At 49.0% G+C, this 25,945-nt stretch overlaps 1 protein-coding gene across 1 annotated transcript in view; it reads left to right on the forward strand.

The window, feature by feature from the left end:
• The window catches only part of PROSER1 (proline and serine rich 1), a 30,392-nt gene extending 7,362 nt beyond the window's left edge, over positions 1–23,030 (forward strand). Inside the window, 13 exon segments of the mRNA XM_023583848.3 lie at positions 6,125–6,219; positions 7,168–7,261; positions 8,523–8,633; positions 10,056–10,139; positions 13,442–13,520; positions 14,120–14,215; positions 18,256–18,300; positions 20,163–20,798; positions 20,800–21,004; positions 21,006–21,320; positions 21,322–21,663; positions 22,130–22,280; positions 22,775–23,030. Coding sequence (XP_023439616.3) covers positions 6,125–6,219; positions 7,168–7,261; positions 8,523–8,633; positions 10,056–10,139; positions 13,442–13,520; positions 14,120–14,215; positions 18,256–18,300; positions 20,163–20,798; positions 20,800–21,004; positions 21,006–21,320; positions 21,322–21,663; positions 22,130–22,280; positions 22,775–22,897 — 2,376 coding nt within the window. The 3' untranslated portion in view covers positions 22,898–23,030.
• Positions 23,031–25,945: the final 2,915 nt, after the last annotated feature.

Below are 25,945 nucleotides of genomic sequence, written 5' to 3' on the forward strand. Positions count from 1 at the left end.
TATGGTTTTAGACATACAGTGTATAAAAACTAAGTAGTAAAATGGCAGAAGAAAGTCCTGCATTATCAGTAGTGACTTTAGATGTCATTCAGAGAGAGTTTCCAGCTCGACTTCAGAAAGCCACCATCTCCTGGGGATTCATCAAGGACCTTGATCAGAGCCCCAGGTTAGCAACCTGCCTGCAGAATTTGGACTCATGCATCCCCACTGTCACGTGAGAGAATTTTGTAAAATCTCATGTTATTTATAGATATCTCCTGTCAATTGTTTTCCTAGAGAACACTGACAAATACACCAACTATATGCTGTCTGCAAGAGACTCAACTTAAATTCAAAGACATAAGTAGGTTAAAAGCGAAATGATGGAAAAACATACCATTCAAGTAGTAACCAAAAGAGAGCTGGGGTGCCTGTAGTAATATCTGATAAAATTGACTTTACTTCAGTTCAATCTTGGTCAATAAATACTGCTAAAGGGGTCATTTCAATAATAAGACTTAACACTTCAAAATATGTATGTACCTAACAACAGAGCCACAAATGTATGAAGCAAATACTGGCAGATTTGAAGGGAGAAAGTGCTGATTCTACCTTAATAGTAGGAGACTTTAATATACCACTTTAAATAATGGATAGAATGCTTAGACAAATGAATAAAGAAATAAAAGACTTGAATGGCATTCTAAACCAGCTAGACCTAACAGATGTATAAAAAGACTCCACCCAACAGCGACAGAATACACGTTCTTCTCTAGTGCACATGGGTCATTCTCTAGGATACACCATACCTTAGGTCACAAAACAAGTCCCAGTAAATTCAAACATATTGAAATCATACAGTATATCTTCTCTGAATGCAGTGGAATGAAGCTATAAATCAGTAACAGGAAGAAATAGAAAATTCACAAATATCTGGAAAATATTCTTTTTAAAAAAATCAGTTTTATTGAAGTGATTTCATAAAGCATCCAGTCCATCTGAAGTGTACAATCAATGTTATTAAACTACATACTCTTAAACAAGCAATGGGCTGAAGAACATATAAGAGAACTTAGATAATATGAAATGAATGAAAATGAAAACAGCATATAAAATTTATGAGCAGCAGTACAGACAGTGCTGAGAGAGACATTTATAGCTCTAAATACTTATATTTAAAAAGAAGAAAGATTTCTAATCAGAGGCCTGTCCTCAGACCTGGGAGAATTAGAAAAAGAAGAGCAACTAAACCCAAAGCAAAGAGAAGGAAAGGAGTAACAAAGATTAGAGCAGATATAAATGGAGAATAAAAAAACAGTAGGGAGAATCAACAAAACCAAAAGTTAGTTATTTGTAAAGATCAATAATATTGACAGATGTTTAGCTAGACTGACAAGAAAGAGAGGACCAAATGACTAAAATCAGAAATGAAAAAAGGGACATTGCTACTGACCCCACAGAAAGAAAAAGGACTGTAAGAGGGTATTGTGAACAACTGTACAGCAACAAATTTAGATAACCTAGATGATATGGACAAATTCCCACAAACACATTATTTTCACTCAAGAAGTATAAGATCTCAATAAACCTATAACTAGTAAAGAGTTTGAATCAGTGATCAAAAACCTGCCAACAAAGAAAAATCCAGAACCAGATGACTTTATGGGAATTTTACTAAACATTTCAAGAACAGCTTTCACCGGTCCTGCTCAAACTCTTCCAAAAAATTGAACATAATGAAACACTTTACCTAGTTTATAATGCCAACATACTCATCATACCAAAGTCAGATGTTACCATAAGAAAAGATAATTTCAGTTCAATATCCTTTATTAATATAGATGCAAAAATCCTCAACAGAGTACTAGCAAACTGAATCCAACAATGTTTTAAAAGAATTATATACCATGATCAAGTGGGATTTATCCCAGATATGCAAGAGTGGTTCAACATAAGAAAATCAATTAATGTAACACACCACGTTAACAGAATGAAAGAAAAAAAATGCGTTATCATCTCAATTGATGCAAAAATGGCTTTTGAGAAAATCCCAGCACCCCTTCTTAATCCTTCTTGATAAAAACACTTAGAAAATTAAAAATAGTAGGAAATTTCCTTAACAGGATAAAGGGCACATATGAAAAACCTACCACTAACATCATTCTCAATGGTGAAAGACTGAAAGCTTTCCCTCTAAGATCTGGAACAAGATTAGGATGCCCACTGTTATTCAGTAACATTGTATCTGAAGTTCTAGCCAGAGCGATTAGGCAAGAAAAAATAAGCTGCCAAACTGGAAAGGAAGAATTAAAACTTTCTATATTTGCAGATGATTTGCTCCTATAAACAAAGTCTTGAAAAATCCACAACAAAATTTTTAGAGTTAATAAATGAATTCAGCAAAAAGATGGGGTACAAAATCAACATCCAAAAATAAGTATTACTATACACTAGTCATGAACAATTGGAGGATGAAATCAAGAAAAAAAGTTCATGTACAGTAGTAACTAAAATAATCAAATAGGAATAAATTTAACCAAGGATGTGCAGGACTTGTATACAGAGAACTATAAAACATTGCGAAGAGAAATAAAAGCACTAAATAAATGGAAAGATGTTCTGTGTTCATGGATTAGAAAATTAAATATTGTTAAGATGTCAGTTTTACCCAGTAGCCTTCTGTGGCAGTTTGAGATATTTATGATCCCCCAAAAAGATAAGGATTATGTTTGTAAACTGGTCTGTTCCTCTGGGTGTCATACCCCTTGATTGTATTAGATTCAGCTGAGATGTCTTGATGAAAATACCTGTGAAGATTCGGGCTTTGATTTGATCACATCTTTTGGGCATGACTCAGAGTTGAGTCCCTGCCCCCTTTGTGAGCGATATAAATGGACACTCAAGAAGACACATAGAAGAAGGTACGGAAGAGGAGAGAACTTGGTCATTATGGTCCTGCTGTGTGACAGAAAGGAGAAGCATCAAACAGCTAAAGCCCTGGGAAAAGAGATGAGCCCTGTGCCACCCTACTGAGATTGGAAGAAGCTGGCCCATGGAGCCTTAAGAGGAAGAAGGAAGGAGAGACCAGGCAGAGGCCGCCGTCCATCTTGCTTCAACACTTAGCAACTGACTTGGCGAGGAAGTAACCTTGAGTTGGATCTAGGGCCTTGTAACTGTAAGCTTTTACCCCAAATAAATACCCTTTATAAAAACCAACAGATTTCTGGTACTTTGCATCAGCACCTCTTCGGCTGACTAAACACCTTCCTTGCAGAAATGGAAAAGTCAATTGTCAAATTTATATGGAAGAATAAGGGGCCCTGAATAGCCAAAGCCGTCTTGAGAAAGAAGAACAAAGTTGGGAGTCACACTTCCTGATCTCAATACTAACTAGAAAGCCACAGTAATCAAAACAACCTGGTAGTGGTGCAGGACAGACATATAGGCCAGTGGAATTGAATTGAGAACTCAGACATCAACTCATTTATGGCCAACCAATTGTTGATAAGGGTTCCAAGTCCACTCAGTCAGGAAAGAATAGTTTCTTCAACAAATGGTGCTGGGAGACTGCATGCCTATATGCAGAGGAATAAAGGAGACCCCTACCTCATACCATATACAAAAAATCAACTCAAAATGGATCAAAAACCTAAATATAAGAACCAGAACTATAAAATTTCTAGAAGAAAGCATAGGGAAGATTCTTCAGGATTCTGTGTTATACAGGGATTTTTGAACTTTACTCCCAAAGCACAAGCAACAAAAGAAAAAACAGATAAGTGGGATCATCAAAGTTAAAAACTTTTATACCTCAAAGGACTTTTATCATGAAAGGTAAATGACAACCTATGCCATAGAAGGAAATATTTGGAAACCACTTATGTGATAAAGTTTAATATCAAGACTCTGTAAAGAAATCCTTCAACTCAGTAACTAAAAGGCAAACAACCCAACTAAAATATGGGCAAAAATTATTTGAATAGACATTTCTCTAAAGAAGACATAAATGGCCCAGAAGCACATGAAAAAACATTAGCTATTAGGGAAATGTAAATCAAAACCACCATGAGATACCATGTCATACCCACCAGAATGGCTACTATTGAAAAACCAGAAAATTGCATGTTGAAGGGGATGTTATGAATTAGGAACACTCCTTCGCTGCTGCTGGATGTAAAATGGTGCAGCTGCAGTGGAAGTCAGTTTGGCAGTTCCTCAGAAAGTTAAGTATAGAATTACAGTATGTTTGGTCAGCCAAAGGTATGCTGATGCAAAATACCAGAAATGGGTTGGTTTTTATGGAGGGTATTTATTTGGGGTAGAAACTTAACAGTTACCAGGCCATAAAATATAAGTTACTTCCTTCACCAAAGTCTGTTGCCACGTGTTGTAGCAAGATGGCTGCCGACCTCTGCCAAGGTTCAGGCTTCCTGGGTTCATCTCTCCCCAGGGCTCATTTCTCTCCGGGCTCAGCTGTTTTGTTCTCTCCACAAGGCCAGCTGTAGACTATGAGGCTCTCTAGGCTTTGCCTCTCTCCACAAGGCCAGCTATAGACTATCGGGTGACTGGCTCTGTCTCTCTCCCCAGGGCTTGATTCTCTCTGGGCTCAGCTGCTCTGCCCTCTGTATGCTTACTTCCTGGACTCCCCTCTCTGTGGTGTGGTTTCTCAACATCCTACTGACCTTGCCCAATCAAAGACTTAATCATTATTTAATTAAGTAAAAGTAAAACCTCTGAATCCAATACATTCTAATATGCCCAGAGAAAAAGATCAGTTTACAAACATAATCCAATATTTCTTTTTGGAATTCATCAATAATATCAAACTGCTACACCATGTAAGCCAGCAATCACACTAGTAGGTGTATATCCAAATGGTATACTACTACCAGGAATATACTCAAATAGCTACATTATTTTTGCCAAAAGATGGAAGCAGCCCAGGTGTCCATCAGTCTTTGAATGCACAAATAAAATGTGGTGTATACACACAATGGAATATTATTTAGCCATATATAAAGGAATGAAGTTCTGATACAAGGCAACATGGATAAACCTTGATGACGACTTGTTGAGTGAAGTAAGCCAGACACAAAAGGACAAATACTGTATGAGCTCACTGATATGAAATAATTAAATAAGCAAACTCAGAGTCAGAATCTAGAAATGTAGAGTACCAAAGGACGGGGTTGGGATAGGGAACAGGGAGTTAGGGCTTTTTAGGTACATACAGAGTTTCTGTTTGGGACCAGGGAATAGTTTTGATGTTGGATGTTGATGATGGTAGCACAACATTGTGAATATAATTAACATCATTGAATTATATGTTTGAATGTGGTTAAAAGGGGAAATTTTAGGTTGTATATATAGAACCTAAAAAATGAAAAAAAAATATTTTTTTTTAAATCCATGAAATTAAAATGCACAGTGAACCCTGATTAATTCATGGACTACAGTTAATAGTACAATATGAAAATGTGCTCTCATCAGTTGTAACTTGCACCATGTTCCACACCAGTGCAAATTGTTGACAGTAGGTGGTGTAGGAATCCTGCGTCTTGTGCTTGATTGTCCTGTGACGCCCCAGCCTCTCCAGGTAGAGAAGTCTTTAGGAGAGCCTGTGTGGAGCCGTCTTGCCGTCTTGCCGGCTGGGCTCTCCCCGCCCTTCCCGAGCGCAGCCCTGCAGGCCAACTTTGGGAAGTGCTGGGTGCTGGTGGCCTGGCCCCCAGTGAGCGCTGTCGTGATTTCTGCTCCCTCCGAGCCATATAATCCCCCATTTGTGCAACTACCGCTTTTTATTGTATCCTTTCCTGAGGAAAGTAGTTATGCAAAAGCTTTTTAGAAATTCTTTGAATGAACACATTGAGAAATGTGGATAAAAATAGAGCTCCTAGGAAAAAACTTTGATCTTGAACTGGAATAGTTAACATAGAATGAAACTAAGTTTAATTCCCACATTTTTAGAACTTCCTTTTTGAGTAAGGAATTTTAATCTAAAATGTTTATATTAAGAACATTTAACTATACTGTCCATAACAGAAATTGCTTTTTTATTGGAAAGTATAGTTAAAAGTTCTTAATAAAAAGCAGTTTCTGGTATGAAAATTTCTTGTGTTGAAAATAAATTTACTTTTCATATTAACAGAAAATGGTGGCTGTTCACCCAGCGGAAGTGGTCAATATACTCAACTGTTTCACCTTCAGTAAAGACAAACTTGTTGCACTCGAACTGTTAGCCTCGTAAGTATCTTTCTGTTTACTTCATTGGAGAAAAACTTGGAAGACTCTGAAAGTGACTTTTTAACTCATTAATGTGTGTGAATGGATCAGAGTTATATTAGTAAATAACACTAATAAAATATATTCTATTAAAGCATATTTCTGAATTCCCATTTCTTCATGTGAATAAATATATAGTTTAGTTATTCCATATGACTCTACCCTACAAGATAATGGGACTTACCAGGTTATTCTACTTGGTTGGTCTGCATTGCAGCAACTTGCTTTACCCTCTGAATAATTTGAAAGGCACGTGGGCAAAGACATGGGATTTTAAATGAAGCAAGGCTCTGCCACTTACAGTGTATTTCTCTGCAAGGCACTTACTCTCTCTGAGCCTTAGGTAGGCTCTAACCCATTTAGTGGGATACGTGAGCCTGCAGTGCTGTGAGCTCCATGAGCGCACGTAGCCCAGCGCTGGGCGGGTGATGGAGTGGTGAGCACCAAGGGGAAAGGAGGGCGCTCGGCACTGTTAGCTGCTGTTTGCTCATGGCACGTGCGTTTCCACATTCCTTATGTATTCATGCAGGTCCACAAAAACACAAACTTAAAATCAGCACAAGGTGAAACTTGATTATATCAACCGTGATTTTTACGTATTTGACACACAGGTTTTTTCTTTGGCCATAACTCTCCTAACACTGGTTCAATAGAGTATGTTTTCAGGAATCTCAAAGTGGTAATTTTTATTACAGTGTTTCTGTATTAGTTTCAGGTAATTAATTAGGTAAACCTCACTTCAGTTATTATATTCACTATCTTTGTATAAAGCATGCTATTTAAATTGGTGTATTAAAAATCAAACTTTGTCTAACGTCATAGGAAAAGCACTCAGTTTCATTTGTGCAGGAAGCACACTCTGTACATCCAGGTCCCTGCGTGAAAAGCTAAATTGTATTTCCTTGTTAGAAACATTGTTGATGCACAGAATTCTCGTCCCATTGAAGATTTATTCAGGATAAACATGTCTGAGAAGAAACGGTGCAAGAGAGTGCTTGAACAGGTAATTTCCTCCAGATTGCTATGCAAATGGTGCACTGGTTTTTCTGGATGTTGGTGAAGAGAAGAGGACAGTTCTGTGGACTTTGATGAGTCGTCCAGGGGTGCTGTGAGCTGGAAAGAGTGAGCATCCCTGCACCAGCAGGGTGGTCAGTGGGGCGGGGCTGCCCTTGCCCTGGCCCTGCTCTCCAAGCCTGAGGACGGGGGCTGCCCTCCGAGGTGGCCACCTCCTGGGGCGGGGTGGCTGGGGCTGAGTCAGCTGGTCGGCTGGGAGGTGCTGGTCCCCCGGCTGCAGCTCTGCTGAATGTGTGCAGCCTGGACCCACGCCCATTCTCGGCCTTTCAGCTCCTGCGGCTGAAATCTTGACCGCACCATGTGTTGACCGCTGTGGTTTCCTCCTGAGCACACCACTCTCCTTGGAATATTCTAGCTGAGCCTGCTGAGGAGCCTGGCCGTGTCTATTAGCAGAGCTTTTCTGAAAGGCAAACTCAAGAGCCCTTAACATTTATTCTAAGCAAATAAATGGAAACGAACAAATTCATATATAAGGCTCTTCACAGCAGTGTTGTTTAGCGTTGGAATGTTGGGGGAAGCTGGACTATATAGCTAGTATGAGATGTGTGCTGTGAATGAATTTATAAAACCAGTATAACTCCACAAGACAGCGCATCATGAGTCCTTTGAAACAGCTATAGATACCTAACTTGAGGTTCCCGTGATACAACACAGTCTGCTGGAGTATCGTTGCATAGCATGTTCATTTGTTTGCTTTTTATTGAGCACCACTCAGTATGTGATGCAGCGATTAACAGGCTGGACAAGACCTCTGCCCTCAGACTCTTGTGGTCAGGGCACCTTTTTCATGTAAATGGCTGCTGGACGCCCGCCGTCCTGTGTTTCCCTCTCGTCTGCACCTCCTCACCTGGCTCGCAGCGTGAGCTGGTGCAGATTGACTTGGTGTGTCAAGTGGTTGGCGAGGTGGGACCGGGTAAGGGACGAGGGCCTTTGTGCACACGTTCCACAGACTCACTGGGAAGACCCCTGTTCTCAGAGTCCTTAGCAGCGTAGTTTCCTGTTACATTTTAACAACTCCATTTAGAGCCAGCGGTTTTACTCATTTTGGTCCTGTTGAAAGCTCTAGGTGCTGACTGGGGTCAGAGTGGATGGTTGGGGTGCTGCTGCTTCCGTTAGCCAAGCCTCCCAGTACCCGGAGTACTTGACTTTGAGTTCATTGATTTACCTCCCTCCTCTTTGTTATATTCCAGGCTTTCAAGGGAGGCTGCAAAGCTCCTCACGCCATGATATCGTCGTGTGGAACGATCCCAGGAAATCCATATCCTAAAGGAAAGCCTAGTCGCATAAATGGAATTTTCCCAGTGAGCATCCTTTTACAACTATATGTGAAAGTTTGTGGCTCCATATAAAATTTAGCATAGGTATGAATTTTAAAGGAAACCCCAGTTGATTATCTTCCACGAAGGGAAGGAGTTGTTTTGTTTCTGTGAAAAACGCATGTTGAAGCCCAGCCCAGGCACCTGTCAAGGTGGCCTCCCCAGGAGTCAGCCGTGAGCCATCATCAGCTGTTGGGATGAGGCCCTCCTGGAGTAGGTGACCTTGCAAGAGGGAGCTGTGGACACAGCGAGGTAGACACGTGGAAGCTGGAACAGGGATGGGGTGGTGCAGCTGCACACGGAGGAGCTGGAGAGAGGCCAGGGCTTGGCCTGGGAGGGGGCGGGCCCGCCAGCACCTTAGCTGGACCTCAGGCCCCAGAACCGAGCAACTACCTTGTGTGGTGAGCCAGCTCGTCTGCGGACCTGGCCCACTGTCGTAGTGTGTCCACGTCTTAGTTCACAGCATCCCTTCCGATCGACAGTTCATGTTTAAATCACATGAAAGTCGGTAGTAAAACCAGCCAAACAGAAAAGGAGACGAATTTAGTTGTTTTGTTTCTCTAACCATTTAGGAGCACTGATTTACATTTTGTAAAGGGACAGTTCTCAACGTCCAGGATTCCTCCAGCAGTTTTGGGTGCATTTGGTAAACTCTGTGTGAAGTTCCCCTCTTGGAGAATCACACTGCGTAATAGAGGTTCAAGCAGTCCTGTGGGAAACTTGTTTTTATGCCACCCAGTGTTCCCCAAATCTCTGTAAAATAACTTCCACAAAGAATGGTAAATTTCTCTTGCTGTGCAACAAATAACCCCCAGACTTAGTGATTCCAATGGTAAACGTTCATTGCACAGCTGGTTTCTGTGGGCCCATCTGGACAGCTCCGGCTCCTTCCTCGTGAGGCCGCAGTTATCTGGAGGCTGCTGGGGCCGAGAAGGTGCTTCTGAGCTGCCTCTTCCTCGCCCAGTGAGTCAGTGCTGGCTGCTGGCAGAAGCCTCCCTCCCCCTCGGGAACCTCTCCCCACTGTCCTCGTGATACGACCTGGCAGCTGGCTCCCAGCAGACCAAGCTAGCCGAGAGCCTGGCAAGTGCATTTCCTTCTGACTTGACTGGAAGGCACAGGTCAGCGGTCCTGCAGTCATGGATGTGCTCCTCGTGGGTGGCAGGTTTCCGTGCACGTGCCTCCTGAGGACCATGGCCTGTTTCTACCGCGGAGGGCTCCTGGCCACCTAAGGGCCGTGCCTCTTTTTCCACTAAGGGCTCTTGGGGATGGCGAGGACTGTCCTGCTTTTGCAGCTGGCCTGGCAGGATGGGCTGGAGCCCTCGTCTCCCACGACGGCCTCCCTGCCCTCCGGAGCCGCCTTCCAGCCGTCGTCCCAGCTCCTCTGTCCCGTCTCTTCCTCACCTATAGGGAGCCCCCCTGAAGAAAGACGGCGACGACTGCAGCAATGAAGGCAAAGGAATTGCTGCGCGGATCCTGGGACCATCCAAACCGGTATGTTTAGGGGAGAAAAGTGTCAGGGCCTAGCTCCTGGGTGCAGCTCCGTCTGTTGAGAACTTCAGTGCCTGCTGCACTGCCGAGGGCAGGGGTGTAGGTGGCTAGCCGCCAGGGTGCTCCACGGCTGTGTGTCTGTCCAGCGAGCACCCCTGCCCCTTCTGTGAGAGAAGTGATGTGCCTGAGGCCGGGTGCGAGCTGAGCAGGGCAGGTGATGCAGTCCACCTCTACCCTCTCGCACCACGAAGAGGAGTGTTACTCGTTCCTTACCTGTCCTTACATTTCAGTAGCCTGAGTCTGCCCTCTCACCTAGAACACGTGCCAGCGTCAGCACTTGCTTCTGCTTTTCTTTTGGACTGCTACATGATAGCATGTTTTTAGTTCATACAGAGCCCGCAACTCAAAATACCAGTTACGAAGAGCTGTCCAGTTTTAATATCCAAATAAGACAAATTTAGAATTTCTAGTAGTGATAAAATCTTGAGAGTAAAGCCAGAATTTTAGGAAGTGACTGCAGAGCACTTTAGGCTCTCAAAACTTTAAACACTTCTAAAGCATGGGCAGTTATAGAGAAGGGAATCCTGCATTCCAGGAAGTTTGGACTTGGACGTGGCGCTCAGGTGGAGAAGCTGGGTGTGGAGTAGGGGTCTGACGGCGACGAGCGTCGTGTGGGACTGGTGGAGCTGCTGCTGCCAGCAGCTGGCGAGCAGAGGGGGCCCAGGAACACCCCAGCGCAGCCCCATCTTGGGGTCTGGGCACTAGGAGGAGTAGCCCAAGAGGAAGAAAGAAACCAAGCTGCCACTGGGTGTCACCTTGGCCGCAAAGTCAAACGGTGTTAAAGGAGAGGCTGGTGAATGCTGCCGGAGCCCAGGAAGGTGAAGAGGCCAGCCCTTGGCTTAGGGAGCCCTGCCGCTGCTGGCCTTGCCAAGCACAGCCTTGGTGTGAGCCTGAGAACCTGGTGGAGAACTGGAGGTCGAATCTGAAGTCCTGTTCCTTCATGGTATTTGAGAAACAGGGTGGTAGAATGAGGAGAATCTAAGTCTATTTTCTTCTTATTTAAGATGGAAGAAAAATCAGCCTGTTTATCAGCCAGGGCACTGATCCACTCAACAGAGGCATATTCATTTTGCAGAAGCTACAACAGATTTTCAGGAGCTGGTCCTATAGCAGGAGAGAGGTGTGGTAGGTAGCGGCCAGGTAGAAGGGTCACCCTCAGACAGAGGCAGGTGCTTTGTCCTTCATGGCAGGAGAAAAGGTGGATGACGTGGCCCCAGGTGTGGTCCTCATGGGTGTGGACGTGGCCCTGGTCGTGGCCTCGGTGTGGATGACATGGTCCCAGGGGCCTGCTGTGTGTGGATAGCATGGCCCCAGCCGTGTCCTGGTGGGTGTGGACAGTGTGGCCCCAGGTGCAGTCCTGGAGGGTGTGGACGACGTGGCCCTAGCCATGGCCTGGTGGGTGTGGACAGCATCGTCCCAGCTGTGACCTGGTGGGGGTGGGCAAAGTGGCCCCAGGTGCAGTCCTGGAGGGTGTGGACGACGTGGCCCTAGCCATGGCCTGGTGGGTGTGGACAGCATCGTCCCAGCTGTGACCTGGTGGGGGTGGGCAAAGTGGCCCCAGGTGCAGTCCTGGAGGGTGTGGACGACGTGGCCCTAGCCATGGCCTGGTGGGTGTGGACAGCATCGTCCCAGCTGTGACCTGGTGGGGGTGGCCGTGCGAGCCTCCTGGTATTCTCTCCACAGTAGGAAGCAAGACTCCAGCTGTGGGGGAGCTGAGGGAGGAAAGGCTGGCTTGAGGAGAGGTCAAGGTGGATAGAAAGTAGAGGAGAGTGGGTGAGTGTTCATCAGAGAAGTGGAGCTGACAAGAAATACACACGTGGAAACAGAAAGTACTGGTTCATGAGACCACGGGGATTGGCAGGTCCAAATTCCGCAGTGCGAGCCATGCATGGAAAACACCAGTGAAGGTGACCTTGAAGTCCCTGGGAGAAGCCCACTGGCTGAAATACAGGCAGGCATTCTTATTGGCTTCTGAAATCCTGAACTTTGACTTTAAGGTCTCCAACCAATTGCATGAGAAGACATCCTTCATTATAAAGCTCCTATGTTAAACGTAGTTGTAGGCAATTGACTGTAGATGCAACTCCATTTATGAAATACCCTCACAGTAACAATTAGGCCAATGTTTGCTTGACCAGCAGCTGGACACCATGATCCAGCCAAGTTGACACGTGAACTTCACCATCCCAGAGGGAGACTGCATGGAATGGGGAAATAGAATAGGATTGGTCAGACCTCAGTAAGTTCCCATTTGAGGTCATGCGCTTGATCTTAACCAGATTGAACTTTGGAGAGTTGATTCCAACAAGGGTAGAGGCCTGACTGGAATAGGATCGATGAAACAATTATGGACCTGCGCGTCTTTTCACGGGAGCAGCTCTGATCGCCTGTGGAGCTAGCCATCACGTAGGAGTGGAGGAGTGGGCATCTCCTGCGGACTGAAGAATCGCTGCGTTCTGGAGGCTGCACAGTGCGCCCTGCCAGCCACACCCAGGAGCTGCTGTTAGTTGTTGATGGCAGAGAGCTGCAGCTGCGTGCCTGGCTGGGGCTGCCTCGTGCCAGACGGGGGGCCCCTCGCCTGCAGCACGCCCCTCCTGCCCAGTGCTCTCTCCTCAGTCGTGAAGAGCTGCCTTTGGTTTAGAGTCCAAGAACTTAGGCTGCCTCAGACTAATTCCTGGACCATAGTAGGAAATATTTCCTAATTTATGGATTTCAAAAACCAAAACGACTAAGATGTTGAATTCCTATTTCCTAATCTACATTCTATAGAGTTATTAAAGTGCTGCACGCTAAGGCAAAGAAGGCCTTGTTCTTGCGGGAGGAGAAGAGGGTGGGATGCCACGGTGAATCCCTGCGAGGTCAGGATGTGGCCAGTGCGGGTTCTCGGGTGGCCGAGGTTCTGACCCCACACAGGAGGTGGCGGGAGTCCTCGGCGCTGGCTCGGGAGGCCGATGCTGAAGTCGAGGTCTGACCCTTGGCTGGTGATGATTTAGTGCTGAAATACAAACTGAATGACTGCACAGCATCTTGGAAGGACCAGGCTTTGGCGTTTCGTAGGAGCCACAGCTATTAATCAAGGAACTTCCCTCCTGTGTGCCGTGGCCTAGCCCTTAGCATGTCGTGTCCTGCGCATTTTTTGCCTGTTGGGACTAAACAGTTTGAAAGAAAGCTTTGTGTTGTGTTTTGTTTTGCTAGGAGACAGCTTGTAGATGTTCTTCTAACTAATCTTTTCCTCCGTTATCTAGCCTCCTTCCACATATAATCCACATAAACCTGTTCCTTACCCGATACCACCCTGCCGGCCACATGCAACTATTGCGCCAAGTAAGAAGTTCTTCTTTCCACTCTCTTCTTTTTGCTTCTCTGTTAACTAAGTTGGGGTAAGTGCACGGTAGGTCCAGGGCCTTAGCGCGAGTGCCGCAGTGGTTTAGGTTTGACCTGGATGCCTACCCTGACCAACAACAGTTTCTTTTTGATAATTAACTTAAAGTACTTTTAATGAATAGTTACTATTGGTTTTTACTTTGACTGTCTTTCTGATGTTGATGATGTTCAGTTCAGAAGCATCAGCGCATTTAACTTAGAAAAAGTCAAGTGTACGTGCTTGACAGAAAAGCCTGACAGCATGAGCGGGGCAGGGTCCACCCCTCACCGCTCAGGCTTGCGCCAGGAGCAGGCGTTCGCTGGGAGCACTGAAGCTCTAGTCCTCTTTTTTTGTCTCAGTTTTCACCTAGTTTTCATGGGGGTAGCGACAAAGGACTTTTAGTGGTAGTTTTTACTGTGTGCCTTTCACCTACCCTGACCTCAGCCTCCATTTTATCTATAGTTCTGAACATAAACGGGACAGCTGCATTAATGCAGTTTAAAGTCGGGCTCCAGGACGACACTAATTGTGTTCTTTTTCTGTTGCATTTTCATTTTAGGTGCTTACAACAATGCAGGACTGGTGCCACTAGCCAGTGTCATAGCTCCAGGCGTGCCCCCACCCCCTCCATATACACCTAACCCCGCAGGAGCAGGTAAGGAAGGGCGTGCCATCCTGGGCCTCCCACTTGGAGGGACAGTTGATTGGGATGCTGTGCCCTGGCCGAGGACAGTCCTTGGACAGGCAGGTGCGACGTCCTGCTGGCCGTGTCCACTTCCTCATGTAGGCTAGGGCCATGTGCTCAGCCATGCTGGGACTCCCCCCCGGGGGGGCAGTCTGGAAGAAGCGCGCGTGGGAAGGACGGGCGTGCTCAGCGTACGCGGCCCCCCAGCGCTGGCTGCACCTCCTCACGGCTTCCTCACTCCGAGATCAGGACGTCTGAGGTAAGCTGGGCAGGCCGAGCGCAGTGCTGTGGGGTCCCCAGGAGGGCACCCCGAGAAGCCGAGCTGCCCACACGCCTGCACCTCCTGGAGACTCTGGTCCTGGGGCTGGAGGTGGGAGCCAGGCATCACTTCCAGTTTGGGAAAAGCACGCACAGAGCCCAGGCAGGGCCGTCGCCAGCCTTCCCCAGGGCTCTCTGGTAACTGCTGACTGCCGAGCGCTTCGCACAGCGCAGGTCCTGTCTGACTCAGGAGGACTTGCGGGCAGAGGCGGGGCATGTGCCGGCGGGCCAGGTTGCTGGCCGTGGGCAGCTGGGGCAGAGGCCAGGGCAGCTGGGGCCGGCTGCGGGCGTCTCAGCCCGCTGCCCGTGGGCACACGTGTCCCCTGTTCATGTGTATGGCACAGAAGCCTGGCCAGGCGGCCTCGGCCGCACACTTGGCCCCGGGCAGGTTGTGGGTATCAGCCGTGTCGTGAGCAGTAAACCCAACAAGAAGCCAGGCTGTGAAGGCTGATGGACTTGTGTCCCCGTCATGAGGGCTTGTGAGAAGGGGTTTGTGGCCCGACCTCCCCAGCACACCTTGTGCCTCCTTGTTCCTGGGTCTGTGGCGCGTGGGGTGTGAAGTTTGTCATTTGCCGGGTGTTGCCAGACTTCTCCAGAAAGGCTGTACCACCTGCCCTCCTGCCAGTGAGAGCAGTTTCTTCACACCCTTTCAGCCTAACAGCTGTGTTCATTTAGCTTAGATTTTCATTTGTGTATCTTCTGTAAAAGTTTAGTTTTTATTTAGATCAGTCATTGTTGGGCTCTTCTGAGCTATCTGGTTTAGGAAAGCTCTCCCTCCCCGGCAGTATGGAAACACTGTGGATGTTTGTTCCTTACTTCTAGTCTTTCTTTTTTAATGTGTAGCTTTTTAAATCTACTTTCCATTTATTTTTGTATGTGTAGGCTAGGGATACAACTTAATTTTTTTGTTCTGGCCTTCCCAGAGACCCAGAGTTAATTACTGACATTTAATAAATTATTTGCCTCTTCAGCTAGGAAGGATTCTGTTTGTCTCTGAGTTCGCAGACTGTGACAAGAGCTGCAAACTCCCACCCCCCAAACTTACGTTTTATTTCTTGTCTTTGCTTATGGTCCAGGCAGACAGAGGCCACAAAAGAACCAGGTTTCCTTGCCTTGGTCTCGTCACGCCAAGGCTGTGCGGGGCTAAGCGCCCTGCTGGCCTCGAGCTTGTGTCCACGGGGGAGGTGCAGAGGTTTGTCCCCGTTGTTCTCCACGGGGGCGGGGGTCAGTTGTGCCGGCGCGGTGTGACTCCTCCAGCTCCCCTCCGGTCTGAACTACCACGTTTACCACACGCGCGTGCAGACGCACACATACTTAGCTCTCCATTCTCTGCTCTGTGTCGTCTAGTTATTTTATGTTATGATTAGTCCATACTGATTCAATGAGTGATCTTGTGTGTTCTGATATAAGGCAAGCTCCTTCTGTGCTGTGTTTTCATGTAAGTTTCTGGAAGTGTATTCTCCCTCCATGACTTTAAGATCATTTATACAATTAAAAACAGTGTCGACTTTATGTATGTAGAGTCATATGGTGATTTGGGGAGAATTGACATTTTATGACACTCTTCCCATCTAATAACATGTACATCTTCATATCAAGTCAGGTGATGCTCTTTTCTTCTTTTGGGCTTATTTTATGGTTTTCAGGAAGATTTTATAATTTTCTTCATATAGATTCTATTCCTTCAGTTTATACTAGGGATTTTAGGGTATTTTTGTTCGTTTCAGTTATATATGGAATACTTCATTTCTAAATGTTTATTGCTAAAATAGAGAAAAGTTAGTGATTTATATTTTATATCTGACCATTTACCAGATTTTCCAGTTTTCCTTGAAAGTCTCAGATTTTCTTTTTCTTTTACTTTTTTGTTTTGTTTTTGTTTTATTTTAACTCAAGTCATAACAAGGAAAATTCAAGTAGATTTTTAAAATTGAACTGTGAATAAGCTACAATGAAACTTTCTACCAGTCATTGACTTCCTAGTTAAAGAAATGTCCAGAATTCCAAGTGTTTTAGGAATATACTTTACACCTCTGAAACCATAATGCACATCAGGTGCTTTCATACCCCTACAGGTAAATAAGTAGATTGTCTCTGTAATGTCACTCTGACATTCAGCCATTATGTTAGCCTTACACTTGACCACTTTAGAAGAAACAATATTTTCCATATCCATTCCCACCTTTCTGAGCCCAGTAATGTAACATAAGAAAGTCTCGAGTTTTCTAGTTATGCAATGGTATCAGCTGAGTTCTACACCTACTTTTCAAAAAAAACCAACCAAACAAACAAAAAAACGTTTTTCTCAGCCCCTATGTGGTGGTAATGTCGTCATAACTCCTTTTTGTTTTCATTCTTCAGAAAATATATTTTGCTGATACCTTTATTTTTTTTCATTATTTTTTAGGATTTTATTTGATGGATTGATTGGTCACTTGGTTTATAAATTATATATAGTTTGATTTCGATTTTTTAACCAGTTGGAAAGATTTTTTATAGGAATTACCAATAATTGTAAAAATTACACATTTGTTATTCTTCTATTTTATTTTTATATTTATTATTCTTTTATCCCAGATTTTCCTTTTCCTTACTTTTGCTGAAATTGATCAAATTGCCCTCTATTTTTAACTCTCTTTTCTTATCCCTACTCTAAAATTATAAATTTTATCTTTAATTTTATTAATGATTATTTAATGGTTGTCAATATACTGAAACTAAAAAAGTATTCTTTGTATGACCTTTTTACTCCCATAATCCTTTTTTTTTTTTTTTATCAGTTTGTGGGTTTTGTTGGAATAGTATACATTTTTGCTTCTATGTGTTTAGTTTTTGTTTTTCTTTACGCTTTACTGGTTAAAGAATCCAACTAATTAATACTTGCTTATTGCTTTGTCTTTTTTTTTTTTTTTTAAGAAGGTGCTGGGGGTTGAACCTGGGACCTTGTATATGAGAAGCAGACACTCAGCCACTGAGCTACACACACTCACTCCCCTTCTATTCTTTTATTCCCTGTTATATTTGTTCCCATTTTCTTTTGGTAGAAATGTCTTTAAGTAATTTTTTCAGAAAAGGCACGAGTGCAGAGTTATAGATAAGAACCCAATTCCAGTTAATTTTCTTTATTAGAAACTTGGTCTATTTCTGGAAGCTTACCAAGAAAATCTTTACCTTTAGAATTTAGAAATTTCTTTTTCCTTGGAGTTTAGAAATTTCACCAGGATATCTAGGTGTGTTATCATATTGATTTTTCCATTAAACCCTTCTGATCTGAAAATCTGTCTTTTAAGCTTAGGAAAATCTTGTTTTTATTACTCCTTTAATTATTGCTTTTACCTGCTCTTTTCTTACCTTATCCTGCATTAGTTAGACCTCCCATGGCCCTCCTCTTTCCAGAGGTGTTTTTAAAGTATCTGTAAACTAACCATGTCTATTTAGGACCTGAGCAGTTGGGGAGGTGGAGTGGGTAGCAGTGGCTCATGTTCCCCCCTTGCCCTCCACGCAGCCTCATCTTACTCTTAGGAGTTCTGCTTCTTTCTTTCTCTTCCCACAGATTACCCTGCTTCCTAACACGGCCGCCTGCATATTTATGTCCTGGATTCTTCTTTTTGTAACCTCATCCCTGAGTAGCATGGTGGTGAATAATTTGGTTACAGCTTGCAATCACCTTTTATTTCTCTCTTTTTATATAGAAAATGAGGACCTCTCCAGTCAGTCAAAACCCACACAAAATCAAAGTAAGTACCAAGTCGGACCCAGGCTGCCCCCTCGAGTGTACCTGGAATCTTGATGCTCTGGCCAGAGTTCCTGGGCAAAGAATCTAACCACTCGCTAAAAGTGTCTTAATAGTAATAAGTGTTATGCACACAACGTGAAATGCCCTTAAGCGTCTTTAAAATTAGCCTATTTGCAATGCTCAGTGCTGCTTGAGGAGGGCCATCGGAAGCTGCCTTTCTTGTTAGGAAAGTTTGGCTATAAACACATAGGACCGTCCCTTTTGACAAGTGTACCTGCCTCAGGTGTGCCTCAGGTGTACCTCAGGTGTACCTGCCTTGTAGGTATTTGGGGTGGGACAGCTGGATGCAGCGCAGGGAGGGCAGCGGAGCCTGTGTGGGCCTGGCCTGCAGGGGCGGCGGGCGGCAGCTCTGCCCGGCCGGTGTGTGTGGTCGAGTGGGTTCGCTGGGGATCGCCGAGGAAGGGCGGCTCGCGCTGCGGTCTGACCCGGGGCTCTGCTCCCTGGCGCTGGCGTTTGGCCGGTGGTGTCTCTGAAAGGGAGAGTGCAGGATCCCTGCGATGAAACCTCAGCCTCGCGCAGCCACGCGACAGGGCGGCTTTTGAGAGGAGCGAGTCTAAGTGCCAAGGGTAGGGACGGCAGACTGTTTTCCTGGGCTGTGTTGTGTTGACATGGTTTGTTTTTCCCTTTTTGAACCAAATTAAGAAACAAAACTAAAGACAAACTAGCACAGTGCTGAGAGGAGGGCCCGTGGCCCTGGGCTTTATCTTGCGCCACCACCCTCCGCCTGGCGGTCTTTTCCTGGGTCGCGGGAGTGGAGGTGTCTGAAGCACTTAGCACAGGCCGGGTGGGGGCGAGGTAGGGGAGCGACATTTGGCGTCACGGGAGTGGGGGTGTCTGAAGCACTTAGCGCAGGCCGGGTGGGGGCAAGGTAGGGGAGTGACATTTGGGTCGCGGGAGTGGGGGTGTCTGAAGCGCTTAGCGCAGGCCGGGTGGGGGCGAGGTAGGGGAGCGACATTTGGGTCGCGGGAGTGGGGGTGTCTGAAGCGCTTAGCGCAGGCCGGGTGGGGGCGAGGTAGGGGAGCGACATTTGGGTCGCGGGAGTGGGGGTGTCTGAAGCGCTTAGCGCAGGCCGGGTGGGGGCGAGGTAGGGGAGTGACATTTGGGTCGCGGGAGTGGGGGTGTCTGAAGCGCTTAGCGCAGGCCGGGTGGGGGCGAGGTAGGGGAGCGACATTTGGCGTCACGGGGTGCAGCTGAGGGTGTTGGTTTGTTTCGTCCAGGCCCCCAGAAGGCTGCGCTGGGGTGCTGGGGTGCTGGGGTGCTGATGCGCAGGGCGCGTCTGGCCTCGGGCCTCCGGGTGCCATGACTGCTGGCCTCCCGTGTGGCCCTCTGTCCCTCTGTCCGACAGCCCTCCTGTGTGTAAGACCTCAGTGATGGGGAAGCCCACCTGTTCAGGTGGCCTCGCCCAAAGGCAGGGTGCGCCCCAAGAGGCCCTGTCCATGGGCGCAGCCACAGGGTGGAGGCAGCTAAGAACGGGCTTGTTTTTCCGGGGTGCACACCCCAGCCACCCACAGCCTGGTGGGTGCTGGGATGGGGAGGCTTGTTGCTTTAACCTGGGGTGCCGCCCACAGCCTCGCTCCCCCTGTTCCAAGTAAGTTCTTAGGGCTTAAGGAAAACGGAAACATGGAAGGGGCGTTGTCCACTGGCTCCTGGAGGCGCCCTCGGCGGGGAAGGAGGAGAACTGCGCGGTGGGGGCGGTGGCCCGGCCCTGGCGCGGCCTCCGCGCCTGCGGCCGAGCTCCGTGCGGGTTTTGACCCAGGTCTGCGCCCTGCTCCCAGGTGACGCGTGCTGTCTTCTCTCCCGCAGCGTTTCCCACCCAGTCTGGCCAGCTCTTCTCGCCCCGCGGCTCCACCCCGGCCACGCCTGCAGCGCCCGCCGCCGCCGCGTCCCCGGCCAGGGCCCTGGGCGCCCCGCCCGCCCCCGCCGCCGTCCCGCCCGCGCTGCCCGGGCAGCTCTCGGCCCCGCGCGCCCCGCAGCCGCCGGCCGCCAGGACGCCCTCGCTGCCCGCGGGCCCCGCGGCCACGGCCGCCCCGGTGCTGTTCCCCGGCCTCGGGCCCCCGCCCTCGGCCCCCGCCCCGCAGGCCGCCCCCGGGCCTCGGGCCGCGCCCGCCCCCGGCGAAGCCCTGGCGGCACCCCCGGCCGCCTCCGCGCACAGCCCCGGCGCCGCGCCCCTGCCCTCGGTGTTCGCGGGGCTGCCCCTGCCCTCCGCGGGCGCCCCCAGCCCCGCGCCTGCCCTGCGCGCGGGGGGCCCGGCCGGCGCGGGGGGCGCCCTGGGCGTGAGCAGCCCGCTGCTGTCGGCGCTGAAGGGCTTCCTGGCCGGCGACCCCCACGCGCCCGGCGCCCCCGCCTTCGCCCCCGCCGCGCCCCTGGCCTCCCTCGCGCGGGCGCACGCCGACTCCCCGGCGCCGACCCCCAAGTGCGCGCCCCCCGCAGCGGGCCCCCAGCCCCGGCGCCCCCGGCGCCCCCGACGCCGCGCGCTCCCCTCTGGCCGCGCCTGCAGCCCCCGCGCGGGGCCCCCGCCCCGGCCCCTCGGGCCCGCCCGTGCCCGCCGCCCCCAGCGCCCCGACGGCCCCCGTGCGGGTCAAGGCCGAGCCCACCAGCCCCACGCCCTCGGCCTTCCGGGGCCCCGCGCACAGCCGCCAGCCCCGCGGGCGCGCTGGGGCTGGCAGGGGGCCTGGGCCGCACGTACGCGCCCGCCGCGGGGCCCCTCGCGCTGCCCGCGTGCCTTAACCCCGCGCTGTCCGCCCTGCCCGGCCTGAGCTCGCCCTTGGGCGCCGCCAACCCCCTGGCGCCCATGGCCCTCCCGCCGCCCGGCCCCGCCGCGTCGCTCGCGCCCGTCTTCCCCGCGCTGCCCCCGTTCGCGTCCCTGTCCAGCAGCTTCCCCCTGGCCGGCAGCCCCTCCCTCAGCCCCGCAGGGGCCCTGCCCGGCGCGCTGGCCGCCACCTCGTCGCCCGCCGCCGTGTCCGCCGCGCCCCCCCAGCTCCACGGCCGGCCTCGCGGGCCTCCCCGCCTCCGCGCCGGCCTCGGCGGCGCCTTTCCCGCTCAACCTGTCCACCGCCGTGCCCTCGCTCTTCTCCGTCACGCAGGGACCGCGGCCGGCCTCGACCCCGCCCTACCCGGGCCTGTCTGGCTCCAGCGCCCCGAGCGCCGCCCCTGCCCTCGCCTCCTTCCCGGGGCTGCAGGCGCCCTGCACGGCCGCCGCGCCCCTGCCCGCCGCGGCCCCCGCCTCGTCCCCCGCCCCGGTCCTCCCAGGATTCGCCTCAGCCTTCAGTTCCAACTTCAACTCCGCGCTGGTCGCTCAAGCCGGGTATGTGGGCGTTTTGCCGAGATAAAATCCTCCTCCCGTATTTGGAGTGCGTGGTCATTAAGTGAGAGTCAGCCCTCGTTATTTGGTGGTGCTAAATTACAGTCTTTTCCTGGGCTGAGACTTTAAGAGCTCAGAAAGTCTTCAGACGGTTCAGCCTTGTTAAGGCAAATATGCAAAATACCAGTGTCTGCCCATGCCACTTTAGGATTTGCATTTGGTAAATTAACTTGATTATAAAACAGCAAAAATGTATATCCTGCAAAACTAGGCTTACTGAATTCAGAAAAATATGCATGTTAAAAAAAAATGTGCATTCTGCCTCAGTGAGTGGTTGACCTCCGTTGCTTTCGAGGTTCCTTGGGATAGAGAAGTTGTGTTTAAAGGTTTTTACAAGTGAAGGTAGTGTCTGAGCAGGGAAGTGGCCGTAGCTTCTGTGTCTTGCCTAACTGCCTGTCCCTGTCTGTAGTCTGTCCTCCGGACTGCAGGCCGCAGGCGGCTCTGTCTTCCCAGGCCTCCTGCCCCTCCCGGGGATCCCTGGCTTCTCCCAGAGCCCCTCGCAGCCGTCTCTGCAGGAGTTCCCGCACAGCGCAGCCGCGCAGCCGGCGCTGCTCCAGCAGGTGAGCCGCAGGGCTGGTGCAGCGCTCCCGAGACGAGTCGATGGCCCTCACCAGACTGCAGACAGCGTGGTCGCTCCCCAGAGCCACTGGACCCTTGGCCTCTGGGAGGGGAGCAGCAGTGATGGGATGCACAGCTACATGGATGCTCTTCCTGCTCACAGGATTTTAAACCTCTCTTTAGAGATTTTACTTAATAAAATGGTATTTTAACTTGACTTGTATAATTTAAGCTGAAATAATCAGCCATCCAAGCACATTATTACCTAGAAAAACTCTTGGGTTTTCTCTTGAAGAATGTTATGTATTTTAATGGCACTTCCCTGCCCTCCTGCACTAAAATTGACTGTTGCATAGAAATTTCTAGAGACAGGAAATTTTATCTTGCCCCTAAGTTTTTTTTGTAATCTCTGGATCCCGTCCTGTGGCACGGTCGGAAGCACGGGCAGGCCTGACAGGCTTCGGCTCAGCTGACGTGCGTGTTCTCCTTGTCGCAGGTGCATCCCGTGGCAGGTCTGGAAAGCTGCCCAGCTCAGCCGGACGCGTTTCCCAGCTTCCCTTCAGCGCCGGGAACGCCGTTTTCCCTGCAGCCGGGCCTCTCCCAGAGTGGGTGGCAGTGAGCATGCGTCGTTTTTATTCTCCCGGGGAGCGGCAGCAGGTTCCCTGGAGGAGCGACTGCAGGAGCAGCCCGGCCAGGGTCGGAACACGAGGACGAGGACACGCCTGGGAGACAGGGACCAGGATTCTGAAATCACGGTTGCTGTTTTTAATGGTTTTAGATACATGAACACTCTCTCTGTAAATAAACAATAAACCAAGGAGAGAAGTATTTAAAAAGTGTTCAGGGTGAGTGGATGTAGCTCAAGTGGTTGAGCGCCTGCTTCCCATGTACTAGGTCCCAGCTTCAATCGCCGGTACTCCCTAAAAAAAAGTGTTTGGGGATGTTTCACCTCCCATCCTGTGACGCTGGAGTTGTGTAAATGATCTACATAGAAGGAACATTAAAGAGGAGACTGGACTCTGCAGCCGAATACAGCCTTAAATCTCATGTGGCATCCCCGGAAGTCAGGGGGTGCCTGGGACTTGTGGGTGCCGGGGCCTGGGGGCGCCCCACACGTGTCCACAGAGGAACCTGGGACCTACGCTTATTTAATTTCTGATTTAATGATCACACATATACTGCTGAATTAATATGTTTCAGGTAAGTGAAAACGGTGCTTCATATAGTCTTTAGAATGACTTTCAGGTGATTTCGACTAAAGTATATATTCAGAGCTACTTTCTTACAGAAATACAGTAAGGCTTGTGGCAGTTGCCTTCAGAACCTCATTTCTTAAACTCAGCAGTATCCAAATCAGCGAGGGACGCTTCCCCTGCCGCCCCCTCACTCGCTGTGCCCTGGAAGTGCTTGGCGAGTGTTTACAATCATGGGATGAGGACTTTCTCTTTGTTGTTAAAAGTTAGAAGCTATGACATCACACCAATAATGTGACACCAGGTGGAAGAGGCGCTCTGTTGGGAGGCGTGCGTGGTGCCCTCCTGTTGGAGAATCGGCGGTGGAGGACACTGTCCTTTGCTTGATAACAGCTCTGCCACCTTCGGGGGGAAGGAGGGAGAATGATGAAAAGTGTGAACAGTAGAATCTGCTGTAGTGCATTTTGGCATCTAGAAGTTTTATAAAGATGGTGTCTAGAAGATATTGCTAATGTATTTTCCTTCAACATGGGGAACAAACTTTTTAAGTATATTAAATATTCCTGTATCATTCGTTTTTAATAATTTTTTAAAATAAACTTTATGGATATGAAATACTTTTTTTAAGTGTTTTATTAAATACTTGGGTAGGCTTTCTTTTTTGCATGTGCTAGAGCTAATATATGGAACATTTTTAGTCCTAGCTGATTTGAAACTGAATTGATACTACTGATTGCTTGTTCCTTTAAATATTGTCTTATGTGAAGGTCATTTTATACAGAGACTTGAAACAGACTGATTTATGGCTATAGAGATCTTCAAACACAGAATGTAACTACAGTTTATCTGATGCCAGTGGCTGAAGTTGTCGTTCATTCTTTTTAAAATCTGCACCCACAATCCTTTTTAAAGATTATGTTGTGTTGCTTGTCTGTGCTAACGATTCATTCAGGAAACATTTAGTGAGTGACCTTTAGTCAGGGCAATGGCTCTGCAAGGTCTGTTTCTACTCTCCCATGAGCCCCTTTTAGGTCTTGTGTGTCTGTTAGGGTATGACTGGCATCCTGTGTGTTGGGCACCTAGAGATTTATATAGTGTAAAGAGAACGTTTTTAGATGTTGGTTCCTGGGGACTGATTTTCTGTACCCGCCTCACAGCAGCCCTGTGAGATGCTAGAACGCCGTTGCCTCGTTAAGCCGCTGTGCAAGCTCGTGAGCGAGTAAGTGGCAGGTGTGGGCCAAGTGTTGCTGTCCTAGGCCGCTTGGACCACCAAGTGCCGTGAGCACACGTGGAGAAGAGGGGGGCCTCGTCACCTGCGGGAATCCAGAACTTCCTCAGTGACAACAGAGTGAAGGACGGGTGAGAACCAGCATCTCTGGGAAGGCAAAAGCCTCTTCATGTGGCAGGATGGAACGTAGCGCGCAGTTCGGCCAGAAAGCACGTGAGGGGCCGCGGAGGACGTGGGGATTTGTTTTGTGACTAGAGTCAGTACCCTCGTTAGAAAAACGCTTGCAGAGAGCACTTGGCTGCCTGGGGAGGGTGGGTTGGTAGTGGTGAGCCACTGGCTGCTGCTGAAACTCAAAAACGAAGCGCAGGGACTGGTGTGGAGAGGAAGAGGGGCCACTTCAGAGGTTCCGGCGGTTAAGCCCCACGGCCAGGCTTCTGGCCTGGGCTGGTCGTGTCCTCCGTAGCAGCGTCTGGTTCGGTTTGGGGCGTATTCAGGGGACAGCTCGTAGGTGATCGAGCGTACAGCCGTGGGGCTTGGGAAGAAGGGGCTGGAGAGTCCTGGGGCCATAGTACAAAGCTGATGGTCGCAGCCCCGGGTCTGCACTGGCCAGAGCCAGGCTCAAGGCAGGAGCTGTGGAATGCAGCAGCGCAGCCCCAGCAAGATGTGCAGCAGGAGGACCAGGTGAGAGGGCCACGAGGCGAGGGGAGCAGCACGGGCCCTGCCGGGTCTGCTCGGTGGCGGGAGGTCCCTGGTGAGGGCGCCTCCGCCACGCGACAGGGCAGGAGCCTGACCGCAGTGGGCTGACGTTCGCGTCGGAATCGCGTTCTGCAAGGCGACGTGGAATTTCGTCCCGGGAAGCTTGGCTTGGAAGAGAAGAGCACCCTTCTCTTACGTCTAGGCCACACGCGTCCATGTCAGTGGCCGTGTGAGCTTCATAGAAGTTTTCTCTGTTGTGAAAGTAAGTGCTGGCCAAGTCTAAACATGAAGGAGGACTTACAGGAAAATCAAGAACTACACTTGAAGTAAGTTTAATACACTCTCTTTCTCTTCTCTTTAGTTTTCACCAGACTCTGAAGATAGTTGAGTGTTTGCTGTTTGTGTCTGATAAGCCTGGCGAGCTTAGGGGAGTGGCCTCGGGGAGGGGTGTTGAGGGAGGGGTGGCGGGGCCCACAGGGCGGTCCTGCCCTGCGGTGTCAGGCCCGTGGGGGCTGGGGCCCAGGGGACACCGTCCTCCCAGGCTGGAAGA

The sequence above is a fragment of the Dasypus novemcinctus genome, chromosome 15 (assembly GCF_030445035.2).
Source record: "Dasypus novemcinctus isolate mDasNov1 chromosome 15, mDasNov1.1.hap2, whole genome shotgun sequence".
In the NCBI taxonomy this organism is placed as follows: domain Eukaryota; kingdom Metazoa; phylum Chordata; class Mammalia; order Cingulata; family Dasypodidae; genus Dasypus; species Dasypus novemcinctus.